Genomic DNA, 15,243 nt, shown 5'->3' with positions numbered 1-15,243 from the left:
GCATTTTTAAAAAAGTCTAAGCACGTTTTATTTTTTATGCAAATTTATTTTATTTTTTTTTTTTTCTTTGTAGTTTTTGTATAATTTGAGTTGAGTTTTTTTCTTTTTTGAAGTTAAGAGTCGTGAAGAATTTCATTTCATTTGGTTTTAAGAAATAAAGTTTGTTGTTTTCTTTGGTTTGAACATATTGACATTTTCTTCAGAAATATTAGCGGGTTTTTTCTTGTCTAGTCTTTTGTATATTTTCCTGTGAATGATTTCAAAAGTCTATGAGGGATTTACCTTGTATTGATATTGTTAGTTGAAAGAGTTAAACATTAGACAAACTTTAATTGAATACGTAATTGAACCATTAGAAACTGTAGTCAATCCAACCCCCAGATATATTTTTATTGGTAATTTCGAAGGAGTTTAACGGTTAAATTTAGTACATAATAGTACAATGATCGGGCTTAAGTAAAGTGCCGGGTAGTAAATATTGTTCCACAGCATAAATACGTATATAATTTAGTGTGACAAAATTTTTTATAAAAATAAAATTCTGACAAAAATTTCTATATAAATAAAATTTGACAAAATTTTCTATAGAAATAAAAGCGTTGAGCAAATTTTCTATACACGGATGAAAAAGACTGTTTTTCATATGTTTGGCTATAAACATTATATGTTTGGAACACAAATTTTTAAACACAATATTTTTGAGTGCAAGCATATAATGTTCATAAACTAGCATAACATGTTTGGGACATATATGTTAATATGTTAGAACATATTATGTTTGGGACATAAAATGTTTGTAAATATAATATGCTTGGATGCAAACATATATTAATTTAGAAATAGCCTATAAACATATATGTGTTTAGTAGCTTGGAGCGCTATTTAACAGGGAGCGATATTGAATTAAGTTGGTGGTTGTTGCTTGTTATTACAAAATTAACATTTTATTTTTCCTTGGGCAATTGATCAGCTACTTCTTTGATCCTTACAAACTGTGTGGTCCGCTGTTCGAATCCCCGTCCGGCAAAAGGTAAAATTAAAATAAAAAAAATCATACAATTGAATAATTTCTTCTACAATGTTTGTATTACAGAAAAAGGTGCTAAGAACTAAAAAATCTCGTGGAAATGAGAAAGATGTGAGGGAATATACAATTGGGCAGAAACAAAATTTTGAGCATTCAGGTCGAAAACCTATCTTGTTAGCATCTATATTACCTGTTTATATCATAATTCATTATGATTGTAAATATATAAATAAATAAATAAAATTATGAGCACAATATTGTTTGGGAGAATTTTTTTTAAGCATATAATATTTTTGGGTGCAAAATGCTTCCAAACATATTATATGTTCACATAATAACATATTGTTTTTTGGAAGACAACATTATTGAATTTGGATGCAAAAATACAAAATGTTTGGAACTTAGACTACCCAAACATATATTGTTTAGACCAATATGCTTTCAAACATATTATATATTGGAAGAGATCAAACATATAAATGTTTGGGCAATACCCAAAAATATATATGCTTGAAGCAAAATATGTTTGGGAGTATATGTTACAGAAGCGATTTTTTGTGAGCGTGTAGAAATAAAATTTTGAGAAAATTTTCGATAGAAATAAAATTTTGTCAAAATTTTCTATAGAAATAAAAACTTGACAAAATTTGCTATAGAAATAAAATTTGGCAAAATTTCCTATAGTAATAAAATAAATAATAAAAAAATTTATCTACACCCTCACAAAAAATCGCTTCTGTAACATATACTCCCAAACATATTTTGCTTCAAGCATATACATTTTTGGGTATTGCCCAAACATTTATATGTTTGATATCTACCAATATATAATATGTTTGAAAGCATATTGGGCTAAACAATATATGTTTGGGTAGTCTAAGTTCCAAACATTTTGTATTTTTGCATCCAAATTCAATAATGTTGTCTTCCAAAAAACAATATGTTATTATGTGACCATATAATATGTTTGGAAGCATTTTGCACCCAAAAATATTATATGCTTAAAAAAATTCTCCAAACAATATTGTGCTCAAAATTTTATTTATTTATTTATATATTTACAATCATAATGAATTATGAAAATAAACTGGTAATATAGGTGCTAACAACATAGGTTTTCGACCTGAATGCTCAAAATTTTGTTTCTGCCCAATTGTATATTCCCCGACATCTTTCTCACTTCCACGAGATTTTTTAGTTCTTAGCACTTTTTTCTGTAATACAAACATTGTAGAAGAAATTATTCAATTTTATGATTTTTTTTATTTTAATTTTACCTTTTGCCGGACGGGGATTCGAACAGCGGACCACACAGTTTGTAAGGATCAAAGAAGTAGCTGATCAATTGCCCAAGGAAAAATTAAAATGTTAATTTTGTAATAACAAGCAACAACCACCAACTTAATTCAATATCGCTCCCTGTTAAATAGCTCTCCAAGCTACTAAACACATATATGTTTATAGGCTATTTCTAAATTATTATATGTTTGCATCCAAGCATATTATATTTACAAACATTTTATGTCCCAAACATAATATGTTCTAACATATTAACATATATGTCCCAAACATGTTATGCTAGTTTATGAACATTATATGCTTGCACTCAAAAATATTGTGTTTAAAAATTTGTGTTCCAACCATATAATGTTTATAGCCACACATATGAAAAACAGTCTTTTTCACAGTATAGCCTGATATGGACCAATTTTGACATGGTTATTGGCGGCCATATATTAGCGCAATGTACCAAATTTCAACTGATTCGGATGAATTTTGGTCCTCCAAGGGGCTCCAGAGGTCAAATTTGGGGATCGGTTTATATGGGGGCTATATATAATTATGGACCGATATGGACCAATTTTTGCGGGGTTGTTATAGACCATATAATAACACCACGTACCGAATTTCAGCCGAATCGGATAAATTTTGCTCCTCCAAGAGGCTCCAGAGGTCAAATCTGGGGATCGGTTTATATGGGGGCTATATATAATTATGGACCGATATGGACCAATTTTTGCGTGGTTGTTAAAGACCACATAATAACACCACGTAGCGAATTTCAGCCGGATCGGATAAATTTTGCTCCTCCAAGAGGCTCCAGAGGTCAAATCTGGGGATCGGTTTATATGGGGGCTATATATAATTATGCACCGATATGGACCAATTTTTGGATGGTTGTTAAGGACCACATACTAACACCATGTACCAAGTTTCAATAGGATCGGATGAAATTTCCTTCTGTAAGTGGCTCCGCAAGCCAAGTCTGGGGGTCGGTTTATATAGGGACTATATGTAAAAGTGGTCCGTTATGGCTCATTTTCAAAACCATCCGACCTACATCAATAACAACTATTTGTGCCAAGTTTCAAGTCGTTAGTTTGTTTTGTTCGGATGTTATCGTGATTTCAACAGACGGAGGGACGGACATGCTTAGATCGACTCAGAATATCACCACGAACCAGAATATAAATACTTTATGGGGTCTTAGAGCAATATTTCGATGCATTACAAACGGAATGACAAAGTTAATATACCCCCATCCTATGGTGCAAGCAAAATAGAAACAAAGCTTATACAGCTTTGTTTCTATTTTGCTTGTTTAATATGAAATATCTCACAGCTTCAACTTGTTTCATATTTATTATAGAATAATTTATACAACTGTTTTTAAAATTTGACTTGAATTTCTAAGTGACAATAAATTAATGATTGAATTTTATATTCTTTTTCTTTGCAGCTCTTCTCAATAAACAAACAGAAAAACAATCGAAAACAATAGATTTTATTTGATTTGGTGCTCTTAACTTATTTGTCATTAAAACAATAGAATCCCATAACTGAGATCTTTAAGATAAAACGAAACGAATACATCATTTTTAACATTTAAACGCGTGCCACCGTTCATAAACAAATATTAAATTGGTATTTGTTGCAAAAATTTGACATTTAAAAAATTTACTATCAAATTTTCGGAAGAACACTGAACCAGGAAACTAAACCAAATAGTTTCGTATATTTTTATAAAACCAAAATAAATTTTGCAAAACCAACACAGAATCACAATGGCTGAACGTCGTGGTACAAAAGCTTTGGAATTATGGTGCCGCCGCATGACAGAAGGCTATCCAGGTGTTAAGGTTGATAATATGACAACATCATGGCGTGATGGTCTTGCGTTTTGTGCAATGATCCATCATTTTAGACCAGATCTTATGTGAGTAATTTTTTTATATATGCTTTTTATAGATTTACATAAATGTTATTCTATAAATGTATCTTAATTTTAATTTGATAAATTATTTTTTTTTAATTGATAAAATTACTTATTAGGTTTATATTTTTTTTCGATGTTCAACTGGTTTTTTTTAAACTCCTCCTTCATTATGGTACCGTGGTAAATCCAACATTTCACGGTCAATAAAACCATTTCAAATCCTAATATTTGGGAATCATACTATCATATCATATTTTTCATTATTATCATTATTATTAAAAATTTGGAGCAAATTTGTTATGGCATATAATGGGTGACACGTGTTGTATCTTTCAAGGTCATGTCCATGCAATTGTCATAATGAAAAGTAAAAAAAAACTTACTTAAAATAATAGTCAAATTTAATTATGATGTACTTTTTGTGTGTGTGTGTGTGTGTGTGTGCGTGGGATACACCGCCAACGAATAATCTCAAAACCTCATGATGAAGATTCATCTACCCAATTCAAAACAATTGACATTGACTTCAATAACCACAAGACCGGCAAGAAATTTAGTATTTCCAAATACAGTAAATGTAGTTTTTTTCTTTTCTTTATTTTAGCCTATTGTTTTTTTTTTTTTTTTACTGAACATGGAGATGAACCGCCATAATATTAAAGGCGTTATGTCAAATTAGTCATAAATTGTTTAATGTCCTAAGGGGTTAGAAAAAAGTTAACACTTTTTCTACAATATTTATTTATTTTCTTTTTATAGTTGAGGGTATTATAACTCAATCCAAACTCCAATCCAAATGGATTTACATGTAATTCGTAATCACAAAAAGTTTACCTCGATATATGATAGACAAAATATTCTATCGAATTTTTAAAAGTTTTATCTCTTTTGAGGTTTTTTAAAAGTATTGCCCATTCCTCAAAGAAACCGAGAACAAATGTAGGCTATTTATCATATTTTTCCCAATTCGTTTTACAAAAACAAAGAGCTTTTTTTCCCCGCTTCAGGCTAGCTAACTGTAATCTCTTTTGTTCATAAATTTAGCATGGTGAGTTTTTCCATGAATTAAGATGATTTGTCCATTGGTTTGTTTTTAATATGAGCAAAAGGTCAAAGACATGACAATTAAATACCACAAAACGGAAACCACCACACTTAAAGAAATTATACACAAATTTCAATAAAAGCGAAAAGAAAAGCGATTTCAAATAAAGGCGAAAGAAAGGCCACTAAATGTGAATGTAAATGGGAAATCCGTATGTATGTGGGAAAACTTACACTGGTAGAAAAAATTTCGTTATATTAATGAAATGTGTCATTAAAATTGAGCCAATAAAACAAATTCATTGATATAACGAAATTTTTCGTTATTATAACGAATTTTCCGTTAGTCAACGAACCGTTTCGTACTTTTAACGAACATTTTCATTGTCTTAATGAAAATGTTTCGTTATATCAATGAAAAATTTTCGTTGGCTCAATTTTAATGAAATTTTTTTTGTGTGTATGTACAAAACACATAGTGGATTGCCATAATACATGGCATGGTGTGACATCCCAGCAAAAAAGCGTAGCCAAAAAAGTAATGAAAATGTTCTTTTTGGATCCGAAAGTGGTGCAAAATTGACGCAGAAGCGATTAATTTAACATGGGCTTGTCATAGGACGGAAGTCCTACATTTCAACAGCCGTTACACTGAATTTGCATCACTTCCTTAGGTGTGATCCGAATTCAATATTTTAGATGTAAATTAAAAATGTCTGTAATATTTTGTCAAATAAATATTTTTTATAATTTTTTTTATAATTTTTAATGGATTCCAAAGCTTGTCGGAAACGTTTGACCTCAAAAATATTTTCAAAATTTCACAATTTTTTCAGATTGGATTTAGCATTTTTCAACAAAATTTGATTTGTACCATTTCATGAATTCTTACTCTGTTTTTAAATATTTGAAACAAAACAAGTATATACGGCCAGCCCCAATCTTATGTACCCTCCACCATGGATTACGTTGAAATTTCTACGAAAGACTGTCATCCACAATCGAATTACTTTGGTTGTGGTATCTTAAAACTTCTTAACATCGTTTTCTAAATTGTGAGTTAGTCCATACGTGGTATATATTAGACAAAAAAGTTATGTATAGGTAAGTCTACAAATAATTACGAATCGATATGGACTTTTTGCACGATACGCAGAGAGCCAGAATTGAAATATGGGGGTCGCTTATATGGGGGCTATATACAATTATGAACCAATTTTTGTGTGATTGGGGATCGATTTATCTGAGGGCTATATATAACTAAAGACCGATATGGACCTAGTTAGGCATGGTTGTTAACGCCCATATACTAGCACAACGTACCAAATTTCAACTGACTCCGATGAAATTTGCTTCTCCAAGAAGCTCCAAAACCAAATCTCGGGATCGGTTTATATGGGGGCTATATATGATTATGGACTGATATGGACCACTTTTGGCATGGTTGTTAAATATCATATACTACCACCACGTACCAAATTTCAACCAGATCGGATGAATTTTGCTTCTCCAAAAGGCACCGGAGGTCAATACTGGGGATCGGTTTATATGGGGGTTATACATAATTATGGACTGATATTAACCAATTCCTACATGGTTGTTGGATACCATATACTAACATCAGGTAGCAAATTTCAAACAAATCGGATGAATTTTGCTCATCCAAGGGGCTCCGGAGATCAAATCTGGGGATCGGTTTATATGGAGCCTATATATAATTATGGACCGATTTCGACCAATTTTTGCATGGGTGTTTGAGGCGATATATTAACACCACGTACCAAATTTCAACTGAATCAGATGAATTTTGGTCTTCCAAGAGGCTCCGGAGGTCAAATCTGGTGATCGGTTTATACTGCAAGCCAAATCGAGGGATCGGTTTATATGGGGGCTATATATAATTATGGACCGATGTGGACCAATTTCTACATGGTTGTTAGATACCATATACTAACACCATATACCAAATTTCAGCCGGATCGAATGAAATTTGTTTCTCTTAGAGGCTCCGCAAGCCAAATCGGGTGATCGGTTTATATGGGGGCTATATATAATTATGGACCGATGTGGGCCAAATTTTTACATGGTTATTAGAGACCATATACTAACACCATGTACCAAATTTCAGCCAGATCGGATGAAATTTGCCAAATTTGGGGGCTATACGTAAAAGTGGAACGATATGGCCCATTTGCAATACCTCTGACCTACATCAATAACAACTACTCTTGCCAAGTTTCAAGTCTTTAGCTTGTTTCGTTCGGAAGTTAGCGTGATTTCAACAGACGGACGGACGGACATGCTCAGATCGACTCAGAATTTCACCACGACCCAGAATGTATATACTTTATGGGAGCAATATTTCGATGTGTTACAAACGGAATGAAAAAGTAAATATAACCCCCCTTCCTACTATGGTGGAGGGCATTAAAAGTATGAAAAAAATCAAGTTATAAAAAATTTAATTAAAAGAACTTCTGGGTAGTTAAAATAAAGAACATCATTGGGAGTGCATCTTCTGCAAGTGCTTTAAAAGTTGTGCCTTTAGAAGAACTTCCAATTTGTTTTTTGCTAGGATATTCTGAGATTTCCCGACGTTTAACTTTTCGGTTGGTAAAATGTTTCACCCTTAAATTCAAAGACCACTTTTCGTTTTTCCCATTACAAATCGATTAATCGATTTTCTTCGATTGAGTTAATAATTAAAAAAATTAAAAGTTGATTTTTTTCCTAACTTTTTGATCTTAAATGTTCTCCTTTTCTGTTACAATATAACGTATAACTAAACATGTTATAATTTTTCTTCAGTGTCCCTTTCGACCCCCCATTATACAAAAAGCTAAACGGCCACAATTTATTATGTTCGTTAAACATTTGAGTGTCCCCAGAACATAACAGATTTAAAGTCAAGTTTAAGAAACAAAATAAAAAATATTGCTGTTTTTTTTTTTATTCATATTTTATTTTATTTTTTTCCGACAACAACAATAATATTTATTGTTTTTTATAATAATTGGTGTCGTGTCTACGTTATGATAATAGGTTTCAATAATGGTCATTATACAAGCGTAGTAACAGTAGTTGTAGAAGAAGTGGCAATGGTAATGTTGTTGATTATTATTACCAGAACAAAAAAAATGTATTTTTTATGGGATTTTTGTCATTTAGTTAATTGTTCATATTTGGTATGATGTTCGAATTGTCATTTTGACAAATCACTTATGCATAGATTCAATATAAAAGTACCCATTTGGTTTTATGGGTAATTTATCAAATCCATTAGTAGACATGTTGGCGATTTTATTTTTTCACAACAAGAATAAAAAAAAAACAGAAATATTAAGGTCAACTATAGAAGTGGCTTTGATTTATTTTTAATACACCTATTTGACAATGTTAAATTATGAAGATTTTATTTAATTTTATTTATACAGGTCATCAAGATTAATTTCATATACTTGAATTAAATTCTTATATTGAAAGAATTAAGGGTTCTATGCCTTCGATGAATCATAAACGAAAGCTGTTTTTCATTTATAGAGTTTTTTAGAGTAAATATCAAAAGGTGGGCTCCATTTTGGGGTAAATTCGAGAATCAACATCGTCTGATGTATGAAAGTATATGTACCCATCTTCGATCGATAAACTTTTCTAAAAACTGTAAGGCAATTAAATCCAAATCCATGTTCATGATGGTGCCTTAGAAAATTATCCAACTAGCCCGGGCGGATTAATTATTTAAATGCCTATAAACCTATAGACTACTATATGATGACATTTCTGAGTGTTTCAAAGCTTCTCTAAGTGGTTTCACTGCAATGTGGAACGCCGTTTGGAATCGGCTATAAAAAGGAGATCCCTTGTCATTGAGCTTAACATAGAATCTTGCAGCATACAGTGATTAGTGAAAAGTTCACCACTGTGGTATCAAAATGGACTGAATAGTCTAAGTGAGCCTGAAATATGGGGCTACCACTATACCTAACCTAACCTACTATATGATTATGGACCGATATGGACCAATTTTGGCATGTTTGTTAAAGACCATGTACTAACACCACCTACCAAATTTCAACCGGATCGGATGAATTGTGCTCCTCCAAGAGGCTACAGAGTTCAAATCTGGGGGTTGGTTTATATGGGGACTATATATAATTATGGACCGAAGTGGACCAATTTTTGCATGGTTGTTAGAGACCATAAACTAACACCATGTACGAAATTTCAGCCGGATCGGATGAAATTTGCTTCTTTTATAGGCTCCACAAGCCAAATCTGGGGATTGGTTTATATGGGGGCTATATATAATTATGGACCGATATGGACCAATTTTTGCATGGTTGGTAGATACCATATAATACCAAATTTCAGCCGGATCGAATGAAATTTGCTTCTCTTTGAGGCTCCGCAAGCCAAATCTGGGGGTCCGTTTATATGAGGGCTATACGTAAGAGTGGACCGATATGGCCCATTTGTAATACCATCCGACCTACATCAATAAGAACTACTTGTGACAAGTTTCAAGTCGATAGCTTGAACCCAGAATATATATGTACTTTATGGGGTCTTAGAGCAATACTTCGATGTGTTACAAACGGAATGACAAAGTTAATATACTACCCCCATCCTATGGCGGAGGGTATACAAATTACTAGAGACATTTTCTTATACCTTGTATTGTGAATGGGTTCGAAGACAAATTTAGAAGTCTGGTCAGTTCTTTTAAAATCCGAATCAATATTGCAACACAGTAACTTCGTCTGAGATAAATTATGACGTGTCATTGTTTTGGAGATCACGACTGTGACATATATGCCTTATTGACTTTGTAAAAATTGTCAATAAAACTTAACTGACACAATTAAATTTTAAATCAAAACCAGAAACTACGACATACATTAATTGAATCCATTATAATTACAATTGAATCAATTAATTTTTTAGTAGCTTCGTTGATTACTCTAATCGTTTTCATGATTGAACCAAAAAACATTTTTTTCTGTGTACCTGAAGCAAAGTTCCATGGCACAGATACTCATGCTATGTGTTCCAATTGACTCAACATAGTTGAATAACATCGTAGATCTTTTAATATTATGTTCTTGCTCTGACAACTCGTCAAAATATCGAGTCGTTTGGAATGAGTCCAAGTCGTGTCCTAAAGTATAAATTTCACCTGTCAATGACAAAAATGGTAAATGGTAAAGTGACCGATCCCTTTCTGGCATTTTGACTAGAACTAAGATTGGCTCATACACACTGAGGACTGGTCTTGTACCGAACCTGGCATTGACCCCCCTAGAGGTGTTAAAAAATTTATGTATATTACTTTTTGGTGAATATTTTGTAGATGTTTTGTGCTGACAATTCTTCACAAAATCAAGATGTCAAAAATTAACTCTTCCAAATATTTTAATCTGCTTAAAGTTGAATTTTCCAAAAATTGTGATATGCCGAAAATCGAACTTTGTAAAAATTTACTTTTTCCTCTGATTGCAATGCCTACTCCAAGGAAGGGAAATTGTTTGTTTCTTAAGTCTTTTGTTTTGTATTAAATGTGAAAAGAGTACTCTGAATGGAACATACCACAAAGATTTTAAGTATGGTATTAACCCTACACTCAGAGAAGAGTGAACCCATTAGCGAGTTATTTTTAACTAACCAGTGTTAATATTAAACTTCGTATATCGCTAAACCAGCATGTACCTATAGTAAGTTTAACATTTTCCTATAGGTTAGTAATTTGTTTTAACTTTTGTCAAGTTCAAATTTAAATAATACATTTTTTAATAACGAAAAAAATTAATGTTCTGGATTTCCTAGACCACCTGGTGACTTGGAGCAAGGAGACCTCAAGGGGGAGGATCCCCATTTCTACATATCATATTATATTTAGTACAAACAACTTACTCTTCTGTGGCACAAATCCTTTAGAATCATTTATTAGATTTTATTTGTATCATTTTATAAAATTTTACCTTTTGTCCGGAAGGGGAATCGAACAGCGTACCATGAGTTTTCTAACTAAACACACTATCCACTGGGCCACTTAGCTCTTATACTCATCAACAACCAAATGTAACTTTGTTTATTATTTTCTTGCTTGGCTGCATGTTTTCATTAATACATACAGTCTTAGTTACAAAGCTAAAAAGCGTTTAAAATAGGAGATGTTTTATAACACCTTCTTTTAAAGACAGTTTTAGTGAAAACTTGGCATAATTTTTTCTGTAGTCAAGTTTGAATTTTGCGAATTTATATTTTCGTTAACAAATTTTTTTAAGAAATTTGATAGTATACGAAAAAAAAAAAATCTGAAAAAAATATAAATTAAAATTTGTCCCTTAGAATCAAGTACGCAAAACTCAAATTTAAAAGAGAATTATGTCTAACTGTCCCCTTATTTCAATGCTTTGCTTCTTTGGCTCGGAATCAATACCAAAATCATTAGTGTAAAGACAAAATCATTGGAACATGTTTTTTTTTTCTGTGTAGTTTGTACTACAAAGAATTTTCAACATATGTTTTGCTTTAAAATTTTTCCAACATTATTGTCAACCAAACCGAAAGAAAAACACTTAGTAATATTTAATAGCATTTATTAAAAACAAAAACATATCCTTCACATGTCAAACTAAGTTCGATACATTTACAATTCCAACATGACTCATTGAGTCGAATACATAGTAAAAACAAATCTAATTACCTCGACCTTTTATTTATGTTCGGTTCTTATCAAATTAATGTTCTTTTGACGATTTCTACAGCACAAGTCACGGTTTCACACTGGTTTCACTGATTCAGCATGTCCATCAACCTGTAAGAGTTCATCGGCGATGCCATTTGCTATGGCAAAGAAAACCACTCTCATTTGTTTAACTAAAACGTCATTAAGCCTGAAGTCGGGGGAAGTTAGAGATAAATCTTTTTTGTTGTTTTGTATGTAAAGACACCACATGGTGCTGCTGTAATACACTATGGGTGCTAAAATTCTGAACGTTTTCTGTTGTTGTTGTTGTTTGGTCTCTAAACGAAACGTGTTTTCTACAGAAAAACTACACAACTAATACAAAACTGAAATCAAACACCTGAGAATCATACTATATAGAAGCGTTTAAATGCAAATATTTTTAAATGTTGTTTTTAAGACTAGAACAATTATTTGTGATATCCGTTCGTTCGTTAGTCTGTCCTCAAGTTTGTTGTGATTCGTTGTCTTGTAGCTTTAGTTGAATTGCTTAAAATGTTCTATTGTTTCTCGATGTTATTTTCATTTGGTGTTTTATCAAGTTAATAAATCATTATCCGATTAAAAAAAGACTTCCATTGTATTGCGAAAACCTTGACAAGGTCATGTTTTGTTGTGTTCTTTTTGGCATTAGAGATTTTCCATAGAAATCGAAAAGGAAGTTTCAAATATGAAAATCGTGATGCACGCTACAAAAATAATACTGAGGTGAAAAAGCGGATGAAAATTTAGGTCAATCACAAAAGACAAGGCAATTCCATCAAACCAAATCTGTAATTAAAATATTGTCGGTTTGGCTTGTTTGCTGACTGACTAACCATTAAATATTGGAAAATCGTGTAAATGTTTAACAATGTTTTTCCTTTGCGATCTTTATTGGTGGGAACACTATGAAACAAATAATATTTCACATAATGTTATTCGGTTTAAATCCTTAGTTAAATTGACCGCTGAAGTCCCTTAAAGAACAATGAGGAATTACTCAAATATTAATAAGTTCAGTACGATCAATTCAAATCTGAAATAAGAGAGGACTGCCTAAGAGAATCGCAACATAGTAATATTATCATACAATTTTTAAACAAAGGGAATTTCAAAAAGTTCTAAATAGACATCTTGTCAAAAAAATCCAAATGGTCTAGTTTTTGCAATCTTCATATACGACTATCCAGCAAAAAAAAATGGAAGTTCTTCTAAAGGCACAACTTTCAAAGCACTTCCAAAAATGTCCTCCCAAAGATGTTCTTTATTTTAACTGCACAGGAAGTTAATTTGAGTCAATTTTTTTATAACTCGCTTTTTTCATATTTTTAATGGGAAATTAAAACTTCTAAAATCGGGAGGGGCCGACTATATTATACCCTGCACCAGTTTGTAGATCCACATTTTCGATACCATATCAAATCCGTCCAATGTGTTGGATTTTATGTGCACCCATATATATATTCTGTATATATGACCAGATATGGACAGAGTTCTATAATATTTATAGACTTTAAATTTAAGTCGGCCAATGCCCTGAAGTAAATAGAACACAATGTTAGTAAAAAATATAGGAAACATTTAAATCTGAACCAATTTTGAGGCAACTTCGTAAAAATGTATTTATGATTTATCGGTTGATGGATATGTATTAGAAATAAAGGCAAATTTGAGTTATTTTTACAAGTTTTCGATTTAGCAGTGGCGATTTTATAAGGAAAATGTGTGTATTTTGGCAATTTTCGCCAAAACCGGAAAAACATTTATATGGAAGCTATATCGAAATCTAAACCGATTTCAACTAAAATTTGGCATGCATACTTAGTATGTTAATTCTACTCTCTGTGCAAAATTTCATATATGTGGTCATATGACCGAAAATCGAGCGAAAGATATATATGGGAGCTATATGTAAATCTGAATCGATTTCAATCAAATTTGGCACACTTGACTATAGTACTAATTGTTCTCCTTGTGCAAAATTTCAAGCAAATCAGGGTAAAACTCTGGCTTCTGGGTCCATATATGTGCATATCGGGCGAAAGATATGTATGAAAGCTATATCTAAATATGAACCGATTTCTTCCAAAATCAATAGAGTTCTATTCTCACCCAAAACAGAAACTTATGCCAAATTCGAAGTCGATGAGACTAAAACTGCGACCTAGACTTTGATCACAAAAATGTGTTTACAGACAGACGGACGGAAGGACGCACATGGCTAGATCGACAAACATATGCACTAACTTACAATACCCTGTTCCACAGTGTGGCGCAGGGTATAAATATGATTTCAGAATTCTATATAAAAATTTCTCTATAAGAAAATCAATTTTTTAACATAAGTGTTGTAGCTTTTTATTGTGAACGTATTTTTTGCGTCTTTTTTCATTCTCTATATTCTCCTCGCGTAACTTTGTCGAATGAGAACGCCATTTCTGTCTTGGGGTTTGCAGATATTTATGTAGCATAGTTTGCGGCGACCACGAGCCGTCCTACGTCCACCTTGCTTGCCAAGGGTCGTGGATTCCATCCCTGCTGGGCCGAACACCAAAAAATTTTGGTTTTATGTATATTCCAGATATGTTCGGAAGATTCCGGAAAGGTGTTTCACATTACATAACAGGTTGGCTGATAAGTCCCCGGTCTAACAAAGAAAAACACATTTTTTGTCAAAATTCGTTTTTATTATTCAACATAGTTCCCTTCAAGAGCGATACAACGATTATAACGACCTTCCAATTTTTTGATACCATTTTGCTAGTACTCCTTCGGTTTTGCCTCAAAATAGGCCTCAGTTTCGGCGAACACCTCTTCATTGCAGCCAAATGTTTCCCCTGCGAGCATCCTTTTGAGGTCTGAGAACAAGAAAAAGTCGCTGAAGGCCAGATCTGGTGAATACGGTGGGTGGGGAAGCAATTCGAAGCCCAATTCATGAATTTTTGCCATCGTTCTTGACTCAATGACTTGTGGCACGGTGCGTTGTCTTGGTGGAACAACACTTTTTTCTTCTTCATATGGGACCGTTTTTCCGCGATTTCGACCTTCAAACGCTCCAATAACAACATATAATAGTCACTGTTTTTCCCTTCTCAAGATAATCGATAAAAATTATTCCATGCGCATCCCAAAAAACAGAGACCATTACTTTGCCAGCGGACTTTTGAGTCTTTCCACGCTTCGGAGACGGTTCACCGGTCGCTGTCCACTCAGCCGACTGTCGAT

General features: G+C 32.6%; 1 protein-coding gene across 3 annotated transcripts in view; it reads left to right on the top strand.

Moving 5' to 3' along the window:
- MICAL-like (protein) overlaps positions 1 to 15,243 on the top strand; it is a 254,246-nt gene that overhangs the window by 90,910 nt on the left and 148,093 nt on the right. For all 3 annotated transcript variants that reach the window (XM_075298918.1, XM_075298917.1, XM_075298916.1), the window contains exon 3: positions 3,768 to 4,244. In XM_075298918.1, coding sequence (XP_075155033.1) covers positions 4,093 to 4,244 — 152 coding nt within the window. In that variant the 5' untranslated portion in view covers positions 3,768 to 4,092. The remainder of the gene's footprint in view (positions 1 to 3,767; positions 4,245 to 15,243) is intronic.

Source organism: Haematobia irritans, chromosome 3, assembly GCF_050003625.1.
Source record: "Haematobia irritans isolate KBUSLIRL chromosome 3, ASM5000362v1, whole genome shotgun sequence".
Classification (NCBI taxonomy): domain Eukaryota; kingdom Metazoa; phylum Arthropoda; class Insecta; order Diptera; family Muscidae; genus Haematobia; species Haematobia irritans.
This window is presented reverse-complemented; position numbering and strand designations above follow the sequence as displayed.